We start from the raw sequence: 20,912 nt of genomic DNA on the forward strand, positions 1-20,912 counted from the left end.
ACTCCTAGGACATGTTCCCTTCTCCTTCCAAGTGCTGCCCCAAAGGAAAGCTTTCTCCGCTTCAGCGTGCTTCGCTGGGCTGTTTTCTCAACAAATGGAATGCCATTTGCACTTACACAAGACTTTCCCCATACTCTGTCTCCCTATAATGCTGGAGCGGCTACTAAAAAGGATAAAATGTGTCACTTAAATGTTACCAAAAATAAATATAAGAACAAGATCTAGGATTTACCGTATTTGATTCCATGTCTTTTACTCTGTAGACTCTAGGCTAGAAAAAAAGCTATGGTTTATTAGCTGGGCATGGTGGCTCACACTTACAATCCCAGCGCTTTGGGAGTCTGAGGTGGGAGGATTGCTTGAGCCCAGGAGTTCGAGGCTGCAGTAAGCTATGATCACAACACTGCACCCCAGCCTGGGTGACAGAGCGAGACCTTGTTTCAATAACAACAACAACAAACCAACAAAAACACCTACTAGGTGCAAGGTACTGGGTACTTTGCATACATTACATTAGTTAATCCTAGTAATGATTTGTCAGGGTAAGTATCATTCCCAACTAATACTCAACAAAACATGTGTAGGTAGTTCAAGGAACTTGTCCATGATCACATGGCAGCGAAAGCAGCAGAACTGGAAAATCCAACTCCTGCCTGCCTGACTGCACTTTTGCGAGGCCACAGCATGTCTGATGGCCCCATCCCTGACTGACTTCCCAAGCTACACAGAAGGACTGATCCCCACCAGGTGATCCCACAGCCACCTTGTGCCCAGAGTGAGTTTCTCTGCTTGCATCTGCGTATCTTCCTGGGCCTCCCCTGCTTAGTGAATGACCCCAAGAGTCAGCTATGGCTGTCACTCTCCCCAACACATCTGAATAGCAACCAACTCCTGCTGAGTCTACCACTAACTCCCGACTGTGCCCTCCAATCCTTTCCTACCTTTTGTCTTCCTTCCATCTCCATCCTCCTTACTCCCTCCAACCACCACCTCCTCACCTCTATCACAAATATATTTCCAGAGCCAAAATCTGGTCCACAGTGCCCCTACTTAAAACTCCTCACGGCCGGGCGCGGTGGCTCACACCTGTAATCCCAACACTTTGGAAGTCCAAGGCGGGCGGATCACGAAGTCAGGAGATCGAGATCATCCTGGCTAACAAAGTGAAACCCTGTCTCTACTAAAACCCCAAAAATTAGCCAGGCGTGGTGGCGGGCGCCTATAGTCCCAGCTACTCAGGAGGCTGAAGCAGGAGAATGGCGTGAACCTAGGAAGCAGAGCTCGCAGTGAGCCGAGATCGTGCCACTGCACTCCAGCCCATGCAACAGAGCGAGACTCCGTCTCAAAACAAAACAAAAACTCTTCACTAGCTTTTGACTGCTTATAGCTCTTCTTAACTGCTGGGCAGAGGAACATGTTTATTATGGTGAACCTAGGTTTATTAAACACAAATCCCCCCACACTGAACTGGGGAGGACTCAGTATTATCTATATAGTACCATCATTTTTATTTTAAATTCTGGCTGGGTGCGGTGGCTCACACCTGTCATCCCAACACTTTGGGAGGCCAAGGTGGGCGGATCACATGAGGTCAGGAGTTTGAGACCAGCCTGGCCAATGTGGTGAAACCCTGTCTCTACTAAAAATATAAAAATTAGCCGGGTGTGGTGGCAGGTGCCTGTAATCCCAGCTACTCAGGAGGCTGAGGTAGGAGAATTTCTTGAACCCGGGAGGTGGAGATTGCTGTGAGCTGAGATTGCACCACTGCACTCCAGCCTGGGCGACAGAGTGAGACCCTGTCTCAAAAACATAAAAAAAATAAACAAATAAATATTGCAATAGAAGGCCAGGCACAGTGGCTCACGCCTGTAATCCCAGCACTTTGGGAGGCCAAGGCCAGCAGATCACTTGTGGTCAGGAGTTCAAGACCAGCCTGGCCAACATGGTGAAACCCCGTCTCTACTAAAAATACAAAAATTAGCTAGGCATGGGGGTGGGTGTCTGTAATCCCATCTACTCAGGAGGCTGAGGCAGGAGAACTGCTTGAACCCGGGAGGCAAAGGTTGCAGTGAACCGAGATTTTCTTAGTGGAAGAGATGGTAGGTCTGTGCACCGTTCACAGGTCAGGGCCTCTCTTTTTTGAGACGAGTCTTGCTCTGTTGCCAGGCTGGAGTGCAATGGCGCAATCTCGGCTCACTGTAGCCTCCACCTCCGATTCTCCTGCCTCAGCCTCCCGAGTAGCTAGGACTACAGGCGTGCGACACCATGCCCAGCTAATTTTTTTATTTTTAGTAGAGATGGGGTTTCACCATGTTGGGCAGGTTGGTCTTGACCCTGTGATCTGCCTGCCTTGTTCTTCCAAAGTGCTGGGATTACAGGCGTGAGCCACCATGCCCAGCAAATTTTTGGGCAGACAACTTATAGTGAAGACTGCCTGACTGAATTAATTAATTAATTTTTGAGATGGAGTCTCACTCTGTAGCCCAAGCTGGAGTACAGTGGCGCAATCTCGGCTCACTGCAACCTCTGCCTCCTGGGCTCAAGAGATTTTTGTGCCTCAGTTTCCTGAGTAGCTTGGACCACAGGCATGCGCCACCATGCTCAGCTAATTTTTTGTATTTTAGAAGAGAGTACAATTTTTTTTGTATTTTATATGTTGCCCAGGGTGGTATCGAACTCCTGAGCTCAGGTGATCCGCCCACCTTGGCCTCCCAAAATGCTGGGATTACAGGTGTGAGCCACCGTGCCTGGCTCACAGGTCAGGGCTTCTTATCTCTGACAGCCCACAGTGAGCAACAAGATTGACAATAGCTGTGCTTTATATCATGCTAAGTCTTTTGGGAAATTAAAATCTGTGAGTGTTTATAGGAATGTATGACACACATAAATGTCAGCATACACTTTGCAGTGGGTAAAGAAGAACTTCCAGATAATAGGAAAATGCCCATATTCCTTACCACATACAGCCCTCATGGCCGCTGAGCTCTGATCCAGCTACTTGCTAGCCTTCCACCACCACTTGCCTCTAGCACCCTATCCCTTTATTTTCCTAGACCGAACCCCCTGCAGATCCCCAAAGGGACCATGCTTTGCTTTTTGGGGGGGGAGGGATGGAGTCTCGCTCTGTTGCCCATGCTGGAATGCAGTGGCGCTATCTTGGCTCACTGCAACCTCCACCTCCCAGACTCAAGTAGCTGGGATTACAGGCATGCGCCACCACACCTGGCTAATTTTTCTTTTTTCTTTCTTTCTTATTTTTTTAAATTGAGACAAAATCTTGCTGTCGTTTAGGCTGGAGCACAGTGGCACGATCTCAGCTGACTGCAACCCCTGCCTCCAAGGTTCAAGTGATTCTCATGCCTCGGCTTCCCAAGTAGCTGGGATTACAGGCACCTGCCACCACGGTACCTGGCTAATTTTTGTGTTTTAGTAGAGACGAAGTTTCACCATGTTGGCCAGGCTGGACTCAAACTCCTGACCTCTGGTGATCCACCTGCTTTGGCCTCCCAAAGTGCTGGGATTATAGGCATGAGCCATGGGGCCATGCTTTTCTGCACTTCCAAGCCTTCCCTTGCTAGTGTGCTCGCCTCCTCAGAGCTCACTGCACACTGTGAACCTGCCACACTTCACTGCATTTGTTTGACTCCATGTCTATTACTGTTTGGACCAGGGATCAGATTTGGCCCAAACAGACTCTTCCCTCTGGAGCATCTTTGGAAAAAATTCTAACATTCTACGGCTGTCAAATTCACCCCAGGCTGCCCCAGCCAACTCACCACCCATATTCATGCCCTCCTCATCTAGGTCCTGTCCACTGTCATAGCGAGTCTTTTTCTTGGGATCAGAGAGGATAGTAAAGGCCTCTCCAACTTCCTTGAACTTCTTCTCCTCCTCCTTCTGAACCTCAGCACTGGCTCCACTATGCCGATCTAAAGTGGGGAGTAAAATAACAACTCAGAGGAAATCAAAGTTTCAAGAAAACAAAATTTAAGAGAAAAACCACTTTATGTCTGATTTTGGAATTTGGCATTTCCCAAAATTTGGAGGGTACACAAATCTGCAACACCTTATTCTCAGGTGAAGAACCTCTCCGAGGTGTCACCTCTGGACCAAGTCTGGCAGTTGGCCTGCCCTGCAGGTTCTTCCCACTGAGCCCACTGCCCCCACCTACTCTACCTGGATGGTGCATCAAGGCCCGTTTCCGATAAGCTTTCTTGATCTCGTCCTCAGAGGCATTCTTGTCCACTCCCAGAATCTTGTAGTAATCTTTCCTCTTACTCTTCTTCAGTTCCAGCTGTGCATTTTTTAGGAGCTGTTTGTGTTCTAGAGGAAGACATCTGGCATCAGGGGACAAACCTGACTCTGCTGTTTCCCTCACCGGGTCTCAGCCCAGCTGCCTGGGAGTTACAGGCCTTGTTAACCATGCCAGGGACTTTTACAGCGCTTTCTTCTGGAGATTAGAAAAAAAAATCTACTCGGCCAGGCACAGTGGCTCATGCCTGTAATCCCAGCACTCTGGGAGGCCGAGATGGGCGGATCACCCGAAGTCAGGAGTTTCAGACTAGCCTGTCCAACATGGTGAAACCCCATCCCTACTAAAAATACAAAAAATTAGCCGGGCGTGGTGCCATGTGCCTGTAATCCCAGTTATTCGAGAGGCTGAGGCAGGAGAATTGTTTGAACCTGGGAGGCAAAAGTTATAGTAGTTAGCTATGATCACGCCATTGCACTCCAGCCTGGGTGACAGAGCTGGACTCTTGTCTTAAAAAAAAAAAAGAAAAAAGAAAATCTACCTAGACTTAGGTTCCTCACTTTAGCCTCACCACACAAAAAAGGAAATGAAAACGACAGGGAGGATCTGGAACCAGAAAATAGGTGCCTCGTGCCCCAACCCAGGATCTCTGTTCACTATTTTTTTCTTTTTGTTTTTGAGATGAAGTCTCGCTCTGTCGCCCAGACTGGAGTACAGTCAAGCAATCTTAGCTCACTGCAACCTCCGCCTCCCGGGTTCAAAGAATTCTCGTGTCGCAGCCTCCTGAGTGGCTGGGATTACAGGCGTATACCACCATACCCGCTAATTTTTGTATTTTTAGTAGAGACGAGGTTTCGCCATGTTGGCCAGGCTGGTCTCAAACTCCTGATCTCAGGTGATCCGCCCGCCTCAGCCTCCCAAAGTGCTGGGATTACAGGCGTGAGCCACCGCGCCCATCCTTTGTTCACTTCTTTCTGGCTGGTGATCAAATAAGTTCTAGGTACATCCCCTTATACCTGAATCAAACTACCTTGTGTACAGATTTATGGCCTACAAAGAATTCCACACAGTTCCCTGAAAAACAAATGCTTTTAAACTTACCTTTTGTTTTCTCCGTCTGATACACTTTTTCATAGTCTCGTACTGCTTCTTCATACTGTTCTGTGTCCATGTAACTGAGAAGGAAATACAAGGCAATATAGCACTCAGACATAAACAGCAATGGTTCTCAGGATCACTCTAAGGCAAGAGGCATGGCTCAAGCAAGAGACACACACTTTTGGTAAGATGCTTCTGAAACAGGAGCCCTTAATCTAGCAGTGAGAGAAAATTAGCTATCAAGTCCTCGAGGAAATAGAGGCCGCATGGCACTTGCACCCACGAGCAAAGTGATGTTCAGCTTTGAGCAGAAAGTAATCAAGAGGAAAAAGTTCTTCTGACACAGAGCCACCTAAAAGGTACTGGACTGCCTTAGAAAAGGCCATGTGAAGGGATCTACTTGATTACTTTGGGTTGAAACACACAAGAGAAAAATTATCAAGTGAATAAATGGGTATGAAAGAGCTTTGAAACCTATAGTGCCATAAACATGCAGGACTAGCTACAATCCAGAGTAGAAGTGGGATTAGTGAGTCACTAAAAGGATCAAGTTCAACATGGTGGCTGCTGGCAAATCCCTCCACTAACACCAATCAATGAGAGACGCAGGTGAACGAGACAGAAAAGGGAATTCTAAACACAGGTTAGCTTTTATTTCGGTAGCACAAAAGAAAGGAAGGGCCCTTGGCCCAAGATTGGAGGAATCAAGCTTGATAGGATGATTGCCAGATCTTTTTTGTTGTTGTTGTTGAGATGGAGTCTCGCTCTGTCACTCAGGCTGGAGTGCAGTGGTGCGATCTCAGCTCACTGCAAGCTCCGCCTCCCAGGTTCATGCCATTCTCCTGCCTCAGCCTCCCGAAAGCTGGGACTACAGGCACCCGCCACCATGCCCGGCTAATTTTTTGTATTTTTTTTAGTAGACCTTGTGATCTGCCTGCCTCGGCCTCCCAGAGTGTTGGGATTACAGATGTGAGCCACCGTGCCTGGCCAACTGCCAGATCTTTTAAGTGTCTCTTCCACAGAAGCAAGTGGCATTTTCCATGCCCAGATAAAATCACTGGCACCAAGGCTGGCCTACCAATTAACGGCTGTGGTAGGAGTTCCAGAGACAGCCACTGTCAGCTGGGGAAGGGAAAGTGATCATGCAGTACAGCTAGCTGCTGAACAACAGACACTCAGTTTCTTACACTGCTACCACCCAAGCCGTTTCTCTCTCTCTCTCTCTCTTTTTTTTTGAGACGGAGTCTTGCTCTGTTACCCAGGCTGGAGTGCAATGGCACGATCTCCACTCACTGCAACCTCCACCTCCAGGGTTCAAGTGATTATCCTGCCTCAGCCTCCTGAGTAGCTGGGATTTCAGGCGTGTGCCACCATGCCCAGCTAATTTTTGGTATTTTTAGTAGAGATGGGGTTTCACCATGTTGGCCAGGCTGGTCTCGAACTCCGGACCTCGTGATCTTCCTGCCTTGGCCTCCCAAAGTGCTGGGATTACAGGCGTGAGCCACCGCGCCCGGCACAAGCCCATTTTCACAAATATCACAGATCCCCACCAGCTTGGAGGCCAGGGCAGCAGAGTGCTACCAATGTGGCTGGCAAAAGAGAGGCCCAATATCTTTGGCATATTTGATTTTCTGGTACCATTTTGATTTATGACTTTAAAAAAACCAATGGCCTGCAAACACAGGACATAAATATTACATTAGGAGTTCAGAATCAATTTACAGAATAAAATGTAATATAATTTGAAGTAAGAGAAAATTGATACTTTGATACTGCACTCCAGACTGGGTGACAGAGCTGGATCCTGAATTAAAAAAAAAAAAAAAAAGGAAAACTGATAGTTGATAGCCCTGGGTATAGAATGAGGTGACAAACGATTAACCCTGATGAACTTTCTTTAGGTCTATATGTAATGTATTAAACAAACTATACTAATTTGCATTTTTACTTCATGCTTTTTAAAATTCAGGGATATCCTCAACATTTTAATTTTGTTTTAAAGTTGAAGTAGAAAAGTAAATAGGGCTTTAGGGAGGAAGGGTGAACTCTAGTTCATGATGGCATGTGTAGCAAAGATGTGCGGGTGGCATCTCCCCAACTTTAGGGGTAAGTTGAGGCACACTGCAGCAGTGGTCAGGCCAGAGGTAAGAGTTTGGCCCGAGCTAATCTCCAGTACTTCTTGTCAATTCCAGCTGCTTCAGGAGATTGTTGCCAAATACTCAGCCAGCTGAACGGGGTATGCTGTCTCCCCTGTAGTGATCTCAGAGGCAGAGCCACTCCAAGAAGGGCAGTTCTGTTTCTACCACAAAGATAAGAAGTTGTCTGATCAAAGCAATTCCTTATTTTTGTTTCTTGTACATAAACAAAGAAGAAAATAATCCTCCATCCAATTATCCTTCAAGAAATTAAGAATTTTCTATGGTGTTGGCTGGGAGCTTGCTTTAAAAAAAAAAAAAAAAAGGGGGGGGGGCCGGGCATGGTGGCTCATGCCTGCCTGTAATTCCAGAATTTTGGGAGGCCAAGACAGGCAGATCACTTGCAATCAGGAGTTTGAGAACAGCCTGGCCAACACGATGAAACACCATCTCCACTAAAAATACAAAAATTAGCTGGGTGTGGTGGCATGTGCCGGTAATCCCAGCTACTTCGGAGGCTGAAGCAGGAAACTCGCTTGAACTCAGGAGGTGGAGGTTGCAGTGAGCCAAGATGATGCCACTGCACTCCAGCCTGAGCGACATAGTGAGACTCCATCCCCAAAAAAACAAAAAAAAAAAATGATTTTTCTCTTCTCTTTCCATCCCCTGGCATTCCATATACAGAGCATTCCATTAAGTCGACACAGTATCAAGTATCTAACCACCCCCTTCCCACTGGACATGTAGGTGATTCTCCCCGTGAGAGGAGAGTCTTTTTTTTTTCTTTTTGCTATTATAGATAAAATTGCAGTAAACACCTTCATGTATATAGCATTTTGCATCTGTTAAAGTCAGTCTTTGGCTGAATCAAAGGGTGCTCTTTTTGTCTTCCAAAGCTTCTGCTTCTGTGTGCCAGTGGTTTGCAAAGATTGGAATGACTGACAGTCAGTCTCAGAAGTTATAATTCCATGTATGTTTCTGTTGGACAGACTTAGTCATCGACTTAGAAATTCACTTAAAAAAAAAAAAAGCATCACACACAGCAGCAGTTTTCCTATTTTAATTGAGATAATTTTGAGAAAACTAAGTGGGAGGTAGTCCATGAGATATTCTGTACCACTGATGAGCCAAGGAAGCTTAAACTACTGGCTCATCAGGCATCAATGACAGCATCTGTTCTTTGGATGTGACATTTTATAATAAGGAGTGGAGCAGGTGCTGGAGGATTAGTATACAACAAATACGTCTTCTTTAAGAACTTTAAAGATGGGAAGTTCTTCTCCACCTAGAGAATCATCTGAAATCAGAAGAGGTGGATTTCTCAGAAAGGTTTCTCCTAGCCCTGTTCCTATCTGGAGAAAATCAGCTGGCGGGTCTAAGAGTAAGAGGAGCAACTATGCCAGGGAGCACCCTGACTCTGGGGCAAATCTGAGCATTACAGGTAGGCACATCCTGGCTTATAATCACCCTGTCAGACACAGAGTGCCCTCCACTCAAAACATTCAAGCAGAGAGTAGCCATCCAGGGTATTTCAAAAGGAAGTTCCTTTATCCTGGGAGGCTGAGGCGGATTACCTCTCTTCCAACTCTAAGACTGTCTTCCCTCACCCAGAATAAACAGGATGAAATACAACTCTCAACTGTCTCTAAGAGTTACTTTCTCTTCCAAGCACCATACATTCATTCAACAGAACATTTACTCAGTGAGCACCTATGTGTCAAGCACTGTGCCAAGTTAGAGCATAAGTGTACAACACAAAATAAAATCTCCAAAGGAAATGGATTTAAACTTTAACAAAAGGCATTTGGGTCAGGCATCAGAGGAAACTTACTGACCGTGAGGGGCGTTAGACACAGGCATGGGAGACTGAGGGAGCTTGTGCAATCTCCTCCGCTGGAGGTCTATAAAGATAGTCTAGGGCTGGAACAATCCCACCTAGAGGCAGGGGGAAGGACCAAATGACCTCACAACATCTCTGGGTCTGCTTCGTCATCCACAAGGCAATTCCCCTGAGGCCAGTGGCAACTCCCTCTTCCCCCCACCCACCAGAGGCACTTACCACTGGGCTCTTCTCAAGTAGGCTTTTATGTAAGTGTCATCAAGCTTCACTGCATTTGTGCAGTCTTCTATTGCATCATCTAGTTTCCTAAGCTTCAGGAGAGAGAGAGCAATCATACTTCACATCTTTGGTGACTGAGGGAGCTCAGAAGCTGTGAGCATAGCTTCAAAACTCTAAGAGGATCAGTCATGCTGGCCCCCTAAATGTCATATTAAGTTCTAGTTCTTTGACACCAGGGCTATGGACAGCAACTTCAAAACTGATTTCTCTCGTATATGATACAAGACAGGCACATTTGTCTTCAAGGATAAACTACCTTTACCACACCATGTTAGTGCCCAATGAAAACATGGACATAGCAGGCTGCTTCCTGCCCTCCTTTGTTCCAGAGGCCACCTAGAGGGATCAGAAATCACTCTGATTTTTAACTGCTAGAATTCTGCAAGGGCAAGGAGTCTACTTTTTGTTTCTCATGTTGTGGAGGGCCACAAAAGCACTCAGGCCATTTTCAACCATGCATGGTGACCATCAGTTACACTGGAGAAAAACAACAAGCTTGCCTCATACTCTTCCTCCAAATCACTCCTAAAAAATAAATGATCACTTGCATAAGCAAAACAACAACAAAAAAGCAACAGTAGCTGCTTAAGATTATCCCACAGCCCCTAGCCATTCTCTTACTGGAGGAAAGGGACCTTAAAGAACAGGTGAGAATATCCTTGCAAATTGTCCAACTGCCCTCAAATTCCATGGAGATGACAAAAGCTTGCCTCTTGGAAGGGAGTTCCCAACAAGCTATTAACCATAACAACTTTTCCTCTTTCATCTTGCTCACCTTCATTGGGCAGATTTCCCAAGACCCTTTGATGTCCCTTAAAAATATATCTATAGGCCCCAAGATGTAGATCAAGAGCTTACCTTGGAATTAACCGTACCCCGATTACAGTAGAGTTTAGCATTTGTTTTTATATTGTTGGGGTCTATCCCCAGGGCTTCTGTGTACAGTTCATATGCTAGTTTGTAATTTCCTTCCTTAAATGCTTTATTCCCATCTTCTTTCTTTGCTTTGAGTGCTTTGGCATTCTACAGAAAAAAGCACGGGGAAGATCGGTTCATATCCACAAAGCCTCAGACCACTGCACAGAGAAGCCAGAGTCTATTTTCAAGTTCTTGGCTTATGGTAGTTTAGCATCACAGAGCCCCGCCAACCCCCAATCTGGGCTATCTGTTGCTCATTTGAGCTTTCTACAGACTGGACAGGAGAAACCAAGAGTCACCAAAAAGACCTATGTTACTGGGTCTGCCTCCACTTCCCAGGGCAAGTATTACTATCTATCTTCACTGAGGGGAAAAACAAAACAAAACCTTCTTAGATATTAAAGGCATCCGACCCTATATGATCAAATTTACCTTTAGGTAGATAAAAGTAGTCCTAAAACCATTTCTAATAAAGACCAAGCATGCTTGCAAAGCAGGAGGAAAGGCTATGACATTCCCTGTGATTCTAAAACCTTCCCCTCTAGCCATCTTAAAGGTCCCAAAAGGAAGCTTTCTTTCCCAGTTAGGTCTGGTGACTAGAACTTACTCTGCAGGCAATGCAGGCTTTCTCATGGTCAGGAGCCATCCTGAGAGCCTGTACGAAAAACTGAACTGCCTTCTCAATACAATCTTCATAATAAAGGCAAAGACCTCGTACATATAGAGCATCTGCATTGGTAGAATCCATTCGTAGAATGTCACTGCAATAGTCAGAAAAGGGCACATTGAGCTGTGCTTTAGAATGTCCCCACCATTACTACCATTTGTGGCCAGTTTTTTTCCTTGACCATGTGTCTGGCATTCAGAATATCCAAAGGTAGACAGATTCCCAAGAACTGTTCCCAAACTTTCCCCAAATAAACCACCTATAATTATCTTTAAAACACATCTTGTGTCTTACAATCCTCATTAAACTAGAACAGGGTTTGGCCAACTACAGCCCACAGGGCCAAATCCTTTCTGCCACTGGTTTTTGTAAATAAAACTGTATTGAAACAGCCACATCTATTGGTTCATCTATTATCTAGGGCAGCCTTTGCACTGCAATGGCAGAGTTGAGTTAGTTGCAACAGAGACACTGTGGCCTGCAAAGGCTAAAATCTGGCCCTTTGCAGAAAGTTTGCCAACCAGTGGAGTAGAAGGAAAAGACTACCTTAAACAAACAAACAAAAACTACAAAAAACTCACGTAACACAATCTGTTCTTTCGTATATAGTACCTGCTATACTACTATACTCCTGTATACCCTATGGGTTTTCAAAGCTGGTCTAATCTTTGACTTTAAGTCTTAAGAGGGTCTCATCAGCCCTAGCTGGCCTGCTCTGGGTACCATATCCTGTGGTAAAGCTGCCGGACACCATCAGACCAATGGTATCTGGCATTTTAATGCCCAACTGGCCTGACTGCATACCTAGCCACAGACTGTGCTTCTGGATAACGACCCAGCATTGCTAAACATTCTGCCTTGAGGATTTTGAAGCGATGGCAGGCAGGGGCAAATTCTAGGGCACGGTCCATGCAGAAAACAACCTGTGGGGAAGAAGAAAACAAATAAGGCTCTTCATCAGGGACTCCAGAAACATCTTCAGTTTAGTCACAGGAAACAGACTCAAAGCTCAAAGAAGTCTTTGGGTCCACTGTTAAGTAATATCAAAGTTTAAAAACATACCTAATTCACTAAATAAACGCACTGAAATGAGGAGAGCAAAGATTCCAGAGGATAATGATGGTGAACATTTATTGGGTGCCTTTGTATATGAACCCATTTAATCCTCACAACAACAATTTGTGAAATAGGCAATATTATAACTTTTTTTTTTGAGACACAGTCTCGCTCTGTTGCCCAGGCTGGAGTGCAGTGGCACGATCTCGGCTCACTGCAATCTCCGCTTCCCGGGTTCACACCATTCTCCTGCCTCAGCCTCCCGAGCAGCTGGGACTACAGGCGCCCGCCACCGTGCCGAGCTGATTTTTTTTTTGTATTTTTAGTAAAGACAGGGTTTCACCATGTTAACCAGGATGGTCTTGATCTCCTGACCTTGTGATCTGCCCTCCTCGGCCTCCCAAAGTGCTGGGATTACAGGCATGAGCCATCACACCCGGCCTTAAAATAGTTATTTTAAATGGCTCTAAACAGGCTATATCAGATTACTATTCCCAGCATGCCACTATACAAACCACAAGCCAAGTAGCTCTCACACACACAAAAAGGTGGGGATTAATTTACTCTTTCAGCCTCATAAAGCATCTTTTTACTAGTTTGTCCTCTGAGCTTTCAGTTTTGGTTTAGCTGCTATTTATTCCTGGGAGAGCCTTGCTGAATCACATTCACTCCAAGAATAAATGAACCAAAGGAGAAATGTGGAGTTAAAGGACACCTATTCCCTCTAAGAATCTGGCCATGGGGATCAAGAAGAGATAAACTCTGAAAACTTACAAGCAGAAAAATTCAAATTCCATCAACAGGAGACTGGTTAGATAATGTGGACATTCATATAATGGAATACTATGTAGTTCTAAAATAAAATAAAGAAGCTCTTCATGTACTAATATGGAAAGAGTTCCAAGACCTATTCAGTAATTTTTTTTTAAAGGTGCAGAACTGCCAAAAAGCATACATCTTTCATGCAAGGTAAAGGTAGAAAATCCAGGATCTTTATTTTATATATGTACAACAAAACTACAGAAGAAAATAGAAGACATAAGAACAGTGGTTAGCTTAGGGGAGTGAGAACTGGACAAAGAGAGGACAAGTTTGAGGGGACACTAATCACTGAATATTTTTCATACTTTCTAACTTTTGTTTGTTTTTGTTTTTGAGATGGGGTCTTGCTCTGCTGTTCAGGCTGGAGTATTAGTGGCACAATCATGGCTCACTGCAGCCTAGACCTTCCAGGCTCCAGTGATTCTCCTGCCTCAGCCTCACGAGTAGTTTGGACTGCAGGCACACGTCACCACACTCAGCTAATTTTTAAAACTATCTGTAGAGACAGGGTCTCAATAAGTTGCCCAGGCTGGTCTCAAACTCCTGGCCTCAAGTGATCCTCCTGCCTTGGCCTCACAAAGTGCTGGGATTACAGGTATGAGCCACTGCACCTGGCAATACTTCCTAGTTTTTGAACCATGAATAGCACCGATTCTAAAACTGAAATTTAAAATATGAGCAAGTCAGTAAACACTACCAGCTTACCAGCTGTTCACTGAGAAGACTTTCTGCAGTGTCAGTCACACAGCAGTGACAGGAATGCCTCTCCTTCAGTGGCACAGGTTACTGTCCTGAAAGTTTTTTTTTTTTTTTGAGACGGAGTTTCGTTCTTGTTGCCCAGGCTGCAGTGCAATGGCATGATCTCGGCTCACTGCAACCTCTGCCTCCCGGATTCAAGCAATTTCCCTGCCTTCGCCCCCAGAGTAGCTGGGATTATAGACATGCACCACCATGCCTGGCTAATTTTTTGTATTTTTAGTAAAGATAGGATTTCTCCATGTTGGTCAGGCTGGTCTCGTACTCCCGACCTCAGGTGATCCGCCCGCCTTGGCCTCCCAAAGTGCTGGGATTACAGACATGAGCCACCACGCTCGACATGTCCTGAAAGTTCTAAGGACAATATGAAAACTTAAGCATTACACAGGTAGAGTTGGGCTAACTGTCCTGCCCCCCTCAGATGGAAAAGGAATGAGGGGGCAGAAAGCAGTCAAAATGTCAGCAGCCACACCCCGCTGCCTTCACAAGGACCCCGTTTTGTGCAGAGCTGGTCCTGCTCATCATGGGGCTCATCAGCGCCTCACTTCCCACCCCCACCTCCCCATGACTAGGGACAGCTGCAGGCAAAGAAGATCTTTTGTTTCTTCCAAGTTCATCTGTTTCCCCTGCCAGGATCATAATTCTTCATTTGTGACATCACCATGAGCTACAGTAGGGGGGGCTGGGATGTCACAAACAGAGGATTCTGTCACAAACTCAGGATTCTGGCTCCAGAGTAGGCAAGAGAGAAAAGAAACCCAAAAGACTGCCTCTCAAGACAAAGCTTTTGCCTATGTAAACCTCAGAAAACGTGACAGTAGGCAGAACTGCTTTCCAAACACACACACGCCAAACAAAACAAACTTACGAATTACACTACAAAGACAACTGTGGTTATTAAAACCAATGGACAGAAGAGGGATGCTAATAAGTTACTGCTGGGACTGTGCAGAAGCTAATCAGATATATACATTACCAAATAAAAGACCATCAGTGAATGTGAATGATTCTTAATGTACCCGCTTATCAAACATTTACTGAGCACATGCTCCAAAAAGCACTGAGCAAATTCCCACATATGAAGTGACAACTTTATTCTTTGGACAGTAGTCACAAACTTAAGTGATGCAGAAAATCTCTCCTGATCAGTGGTTATTAACCTTTTGGGGGTTATCTACCTCCCTTTTAGAAACTCAAGTGAAAACTGTATCCAAGCACCATCTAAAGAAGAAAGGAGTTATACAGGTAAAGTATAATAACTGCGAGGTCTAGAAAGATACCTAGAACTTTTGGCCAGGCGCAGTGGCTCACGCCTGTAATCCCAGCACTTTGGGAGGCCAAGGCGGGTGGATCACCTGAGGTTGGGAGTACGAGACCAGCCTGACCAACATGGAGAAACCCCATCTCTACTAAAAAAATACAAAATTAGCCGGGCATGGTGGTGCACGCCTGTAATCCCAGCTACTCGGGAGACTGAGGCAGGAGAATCGCTTGAACCTGGGAGGCAGAGGTTGCAGTGAGCCAAGATCGCGCCACTGCACTCCAGCCTGGGCAACAAGAGCGAAACTCCATCTAAAAAAAAAGAGAGAAAGAAAGGTATCTAGAACTTTTATACCTTTCTCACATTTCAGATGTCTACCCCTTTGACATGTAAATTTTCAAGAACTACTGCACAGTCTAACATCTAAAGACAGTCTAATGCCAAAAAGGAGGGGACAACAGGTTAAGCACACTATTCAAAAATGTAAAAGGGGCCTCTCCCATTTTTGTTCTTTTTTTTTTTTTTTAAGAGACAAGGCTTCATTATGTTGCCCAGGCAGGAGTGCAGGGGTTTTTCCACAGGCTCAATCCCACTACTGATCAGTATGGGAGTTCTAATTTGCTTTGTTTCCAACCTGGGGCAGCTCACCCCTCTGTAAGCAACCTGGTGGTTCCCTGGTCCCAGGAGGTCACCATATTTATGCCAAACTTAGTGTAGACACCCAATCAGCATCGTGCACTATAGCCCAGAACTCCTGGCCTCAAGCAATCCTACTGCCTCAGCCTCCCAAGTAGCTGGGCTATAGGCATGGCATTGCCCAGCTCCTTATTTCTGATTTAAAAGCAGAAGTTAAAGCCAGCTCTTATTATTCAAATAAAAATGGATTATCCAGGGCCAGGTGTGGTAGCTCACACCTGTAATCCAGCACTGTGGGAGGCTGAGGCCAGAGGATCAGTTGAGCTCAGGAGTTTGAGACCAGCCTGGCCAACATGGTAAAACTCTGTCTCCACTTACAAAAAAAAAAAAAAAAAAAAAAGGCCAGGCGTGGTGGCTCACGCCTGTAATCCCAGCACTCTGGGAGCTGAGGCGGGCAGATCAGGAGGTCAGGAGTTTGAGACCAGTCTGATCAACATGGTGAAACCCTGTCTCTACTAAAAATACAAAAATTAGCTGGGCATGGTGGCGCGTGCCTATAATCCCAGCTACTCAGGAGGTCGAGGCAGGAGAATTGCTTGAACTTGGGATGTGGAGGTTGCAGTGAGCCAAGATTACACCACTGCACTCCAGCCTGGGAGACAGAGCGAAACTCCATCTCAAAAAAAAAAAAAAAAAAAAAAAAAAAAAAAAACTACAAAAATTAGCCGGGTGTGGTTGCATGCACCTGTAATCCCAAGGTGGCTGAGACAGGAGAATCACTTGAATCGCTTGAACCCGGGAGGTGGAGATTTGCAGTTGGCCACTGTGCTCCAGCCTGGGCGACAGAGTGAGACTAGGTCTCAAAAAAAAAAAAGATTATCCAAACCTAATATTTAATTCCAGCTGGCTTTCCCTTTATTAAGTAGTACACCATTGGCCAGTGCTTTACATCAACAATAGAAACAAACTCAAGTGGCACACTTATTTTACCTTTCATTATAGGGCCAAATATAATTAATAAGTACCTTAGCACAAAACATTTTTAAGAGGAAAACTAAGAAGCCTAATTTAAGTGATAATTTACTATTCTAGATCTTTTGTGCCATACTACTCCTCTTAATTATCATACACACACACGAATGGGAATTTTGTGACAAAGGGCAGACGAGATTATCTCATGGTTGTACTGTACCTTCCGAAAATCTCGCTTCTCAAAATCTGTTTCTGCTATTTTCTCATATTCCATGACTGCATTAGCATTCTTGAACTACACCAGAAAATCAGACATAGGAAAGTTTTAATGAAGCTGTAGATTAAACCACCACAAAAAAATTAACAAGGCGTTGATGAATTTGAATTGAGTAAATATACCACACTGCCTCTTTTGATAGAGACAGGGTCAGACTCATACCTCCTGTTTTGAGTGGCCACTTATATGATCCAGTTCTAGGGCTCTCTGGCAACTGTGACAGGCTGCCATGGCATTCCCTAGAGAGAGGTGGCACTTGCCCTCTCATAGATGTCTCTAGAAGATTTTCTTTCAAGAAAATCAGAACCACAGACATTTCACAAACCAAACTGATGAAGATACAGTCAAGACTCCTTAACAGAAGGGCTAGACCCAAACTTCACCCTCAGTTTGAACTTCAAGTCAGGAACACAAGTATCATGCTTGATATACCTAAAATAAAGGCAATGCATTGCCAGGTATTGAGTATACGTTTTGAGATTCTCACTGAAATGCATCTAGGGTAAACTGTATATACAGTCATATGCTCTGGTCAACAATGAACTATATATATGGCAGTGCTCCTGTAAGATTATAATACCGTATTTTTACTGTACCTTTTCTGTTTATACAAATACCACTGTGTTATAGCTGCCTATAATATTCACACTATAAAGGTTTGTAGTCCAGAAGCTACTGCCATATAGCCTAGGTGTGTGGCAGGCTACGCCACCCAGGTTTGTGTAAGTATACTTTATGGTGTCTACACAGTGACAAAATCACCTAACGAAATGTATGCCTGTCATTAAGCGACACATACTGTATATGGAGATGTAATTAAAACATGTTTTAGCTGCTACCAATTTCATCAGGGCTTGAATTTACTCAAATTCTTTTTTATTTTTATTTTTTTTGAGACAGGTTCTTGCTCTGTTGCCTAGGCTACAGTGCAGTGGTGCAATCATGGCTCAGCTTCAACCTTCTGAGCACAAGCAATCCTCCCACTTGAGCCTCCTGAGTGGCTGGGATCACAGGTGCATGGCACCAGGCCTGGCTAATTAAAAAATTTTTTTTGTGGAGACAGGGTCTCACTAAGTTCCAAACTCTTGAAGTCCCAAACTCTTAAATTCTTTAACCTCACTCAAATCAGTCCCTGAAAGTATTTGCCTATTCCCCAGCCATCTCAGAAACGCTTCAATTTTCACAGATTTTTAAAAGCTGTCAATCATATTCAAAACTCATTTTACAGATTAGGAAGCTGAGACTTACGGACACTATGAAGCTCGCCTAAAGTCACCCAGGTGTGCTGATGGCAGAAGTGAGACCAGACCTCAGTTCTGACTTTCAAGTAGCCACTCCTCCCAAATATACCATACTGCTTCTTTTGACAGAAACAGCATCAGACCCGTACCTCTTGTTGTGCCTGAGCATTTTTATGATCCAGTTCTAGGGCTCTCTGGAAGCTGCGACATGCTGCCATGGCATTTCCTAGAGAGAGATGGCACTTGCCCTCTCGTAGATGTCCCTAGAAGAATACCAAGAGGGAAGAAAAGCAGGATGATTGGCCAAGTGGAAAGAAATCAACAGCAACAACAAACACCCACATGAAAAAAACACAGAGGCTGGGCGCAGTGGCTCACACCTGTAATCCCAGCACTTTGGGAGGCTGAGGCATGTGGATCACTTGAGGTCAGGAGTTCGAGACCAGCCTGGCCAACATGGTGAAACTCCATCTCTACTAAAAATATAAAAATTAGCCAGGTGTGGTGGCATATGCCTGTGGTCCCAGCTACTCTGGAGGCTGAGGCAGAATTGCTTGAACCTGGCAGACTGAAGTAGCAGTGAGCTGAGATCACGCCATTGCACTCCAGCCTGGGCGACAGAGCAAGACTCCATCTCAAAAACAAAAACAAACAAACAAAACTAATACAGAATGAAAATGACTACAGCAGTTCCCAACCTGGGCAATTTGACCTCCAGGGGACATTTGGCAATGTTAGGAGACATTTTTGGTTGTTACAATTGCGCAGAGGGGATGCTACTCATACCCAGCAATTAAAAGTCAGAGATGACGCTAAACAACCCACAGTGCACAGTATAGTCCCCCACAACAAAGAATAATCTGGTCCCAAATGTCAGTAGTGTCAGGGTTGAGAAACACTGGGCTAGAGAAACTCAGCTGTAGCAACCCAGCCTTCCCCAAACAGCCCCATTACATACATACCCGGACAAAACTGTCATCCAACCTCACTGACTGTTGTGCATCTCCAAGAGCTTCCCGGAACCTTCCAAGCATCATCAAGGTGGCTGCTCGATTACCATAATAGCTAGCATTTTTAGGACACATATCTACAGGAAAGGCAGAAGAATGGTAAAACAAAGTTTAGAACAGGTTCCTGCTTTGAAAATTTAAGAGGGGGCTGGGCGCAGTGGCTCATGCCCATAATCCCAACACTTTGGGAGGCCAAGAAGGGCGGACCACTTGAGGTCAGGAGTTCGAGACCAGCCTAGTCAACATGGCACAACCCCATCTGTACTAAAATACAAAAAAAAAAAAAAATAGCTGGGCGAGGTGGCGGGCACCTGTAATTTCAGCTACTCAGGAGGCTGAAGCATGAGAACTGCTTGCATCTGGGAGGTGGAGGTTGCAGTGATCCAAGAGCACACCACTGCACTCCAGCCTGGGCAACAGAGGAAGACCCTGTCTCAAACAAACAAAAAAACAAAAAACTTAGAGGCCATCTCCCTCCAACCAATGTTAAGGGAATCTATCTGTAATGCTGATAAACTCTATTTTCTTCGTGGAGATAGGGTCTCACTCGGTTGCACAGACTAGAGTGCTGTGGTGCTATCTCGGCTTACTGTAACCTCTGCCTCCTGGGTTCAAGTGATTCTCGTGCCTTAGCGTGCCAAGTAGCCAAGCAGCTGGGATTACAGGCATGCGCCACCACACCTGGCTAATTCTTGTATTTTTATTTATTATTTGAGGCACAGTCTGGCTCTGTTGACCATGCTGGAGTACAGTGGCATGATCTCTGCTCACTGCATCCTCCGCCTCCTAGGCTCAAGACATCTTCCTACCTCAGCCTCCTGAGTAGCTGGGACCACAGACACACACCACCACATCCAGCTTTTTTTGTATTTTTTGTTGAGATGGGGTTTTGTCATGTTGGCCAGGCTGGTCTTGAACTCCTGGCCTCAAGTGATCCACCTGCCTCAGTCTCCCAAAGGGCTGGGATTACAGGAGTGAGCCACTGCACCCAGCCCTGACACACTCTTCAGAACGCCACAGCCAGCACGGTGGCTCACACCTATAATCTCAGCACTTTGGGAGGCCAAGGTGGGCAGATCACTTGGTGTCAGGAGTTTGAGATCAGCCTGGCCAACATGGCAAAACGCTATCTCTGCTAAAATACAAAAAAATTGCCGGGCGCGGTGGCTCAAGCCTGTAATCCCAGCACTTTGGGAGGCCGAGACGGGTGGATCACGAGGTCAGGAGATCGAGACCATCCTGGATAACACGGTGAAACCCCGTCTCTACTAAGAAATACAAAAAACTAGCCGGGTGAGGTGGCGGGCGCCTGTAGTCCCAGCTACTCGGGAGGCTGAGGCCGGAGAATGGCGTGAACCCGGGAGGCGGAGCTTGCAGTGAGCTGAGATCCGGCCACTGCACTCCAGCCTGGGCTACAGAGCGAGACTCCGTCTCAAAAAACAAACAAACAAACAAACAAACAAACAAACAAAAATTAGCCGAGCATAGTGGCAAACACCTATAATTCCAGCTACTCAGGTGGCTAAGGCACGAAAATCACTTGAAACTAGGAGATGAAGCTGGCAGTGAGCCGAGATTGTGCCACTACACTCCAGCCTGGGTGACAATGACACTGTCCCCAAAATAAATAAAAGTCTACATCCAAATTTCTGACTGCTTGTGCAAATGGACAGCAGCAATGATACAATCAGT

At 45.4% G+C, this 20,912-nt stretch overlaps 1 protein-coding gene across 9 annotated transcripts in view; it reads right to left on the reverse strand.

Annotated features, from left to right (window-relative positions):
- LOC105472137 (DnaJ heat shock protein family (Hsp40) member C7) overlaps positions 1-20,912 on the reverse strand; it is a 47,475-nt gene that overhangs the window by 3,466 nt on the left and 23,097 nt on the right. For 6 of the 9 annotated variants that reach the window (XM_071083144.1, XM_071083137.1, XM_071083142.1 and 3 more), the window contains 11 exons: positions 19,173-19,297; positions 18,360-18,473; positions 16,913-16,987; positions 16,466-16,555; positions 11,994-12,112; positions 11,130-11,283; positions 10,463-10,627; positions 9,545-9,636; positions 5,354-5,427; positions 4,177-4,323; positions 3,777-3,929 (listed from right to left, as the gene is read on the reverse strand). In XM_071083144.1, coding sequence (XP_070939245.1) covers positions 3,777-3,929; positions 4,177-4,323; positions 5,354-5,427; positions 9,545-9,636; positions 10,463-10,627; positions 11,130-11,283; positions 11,994-12,112; positions 16,466-16,555; positions 16,913-16,987; positions 18,360-18,473; positions 19,173-19,295 — 1,306 coding nt within the window. In that variant the 5' untranslated portion in view covers positions 19,296-19,297. The remainder of the gene's footprint in view (positions 1-3,776; positions 3,930-4,176; positions 4,324-5,353; positions 5,428-9,544; positions 9,637-10,462; positions 10,628-11,129; positions 11,284-11,993; positions 12,113-16,465; positions 16,556-16,912; positions 16,988-18,359; positions 18,474-19,172; positions 19,298-20,912) is intronic. The other 3 variants (XM_011725134.3, XM_011725132.3, XM_071083141.1) reach the window with 2 other exon arrangements.

This window comes from Macaca nemestrina, chromosome 17 (genome assembly GCF_043159975.1).
Source record: "Macaca nemestrina isolate mMacNem1 chromosome 17, mMacNem.hap1, whole genome shotgun sequence".
In the NCBI taxonomy this organism is placed as follows: Eukaryota; Metazoa; Chordata; class Mammalia; order Primates; family Cercopithecidae; genus Macaca; species Macaca nemestrina.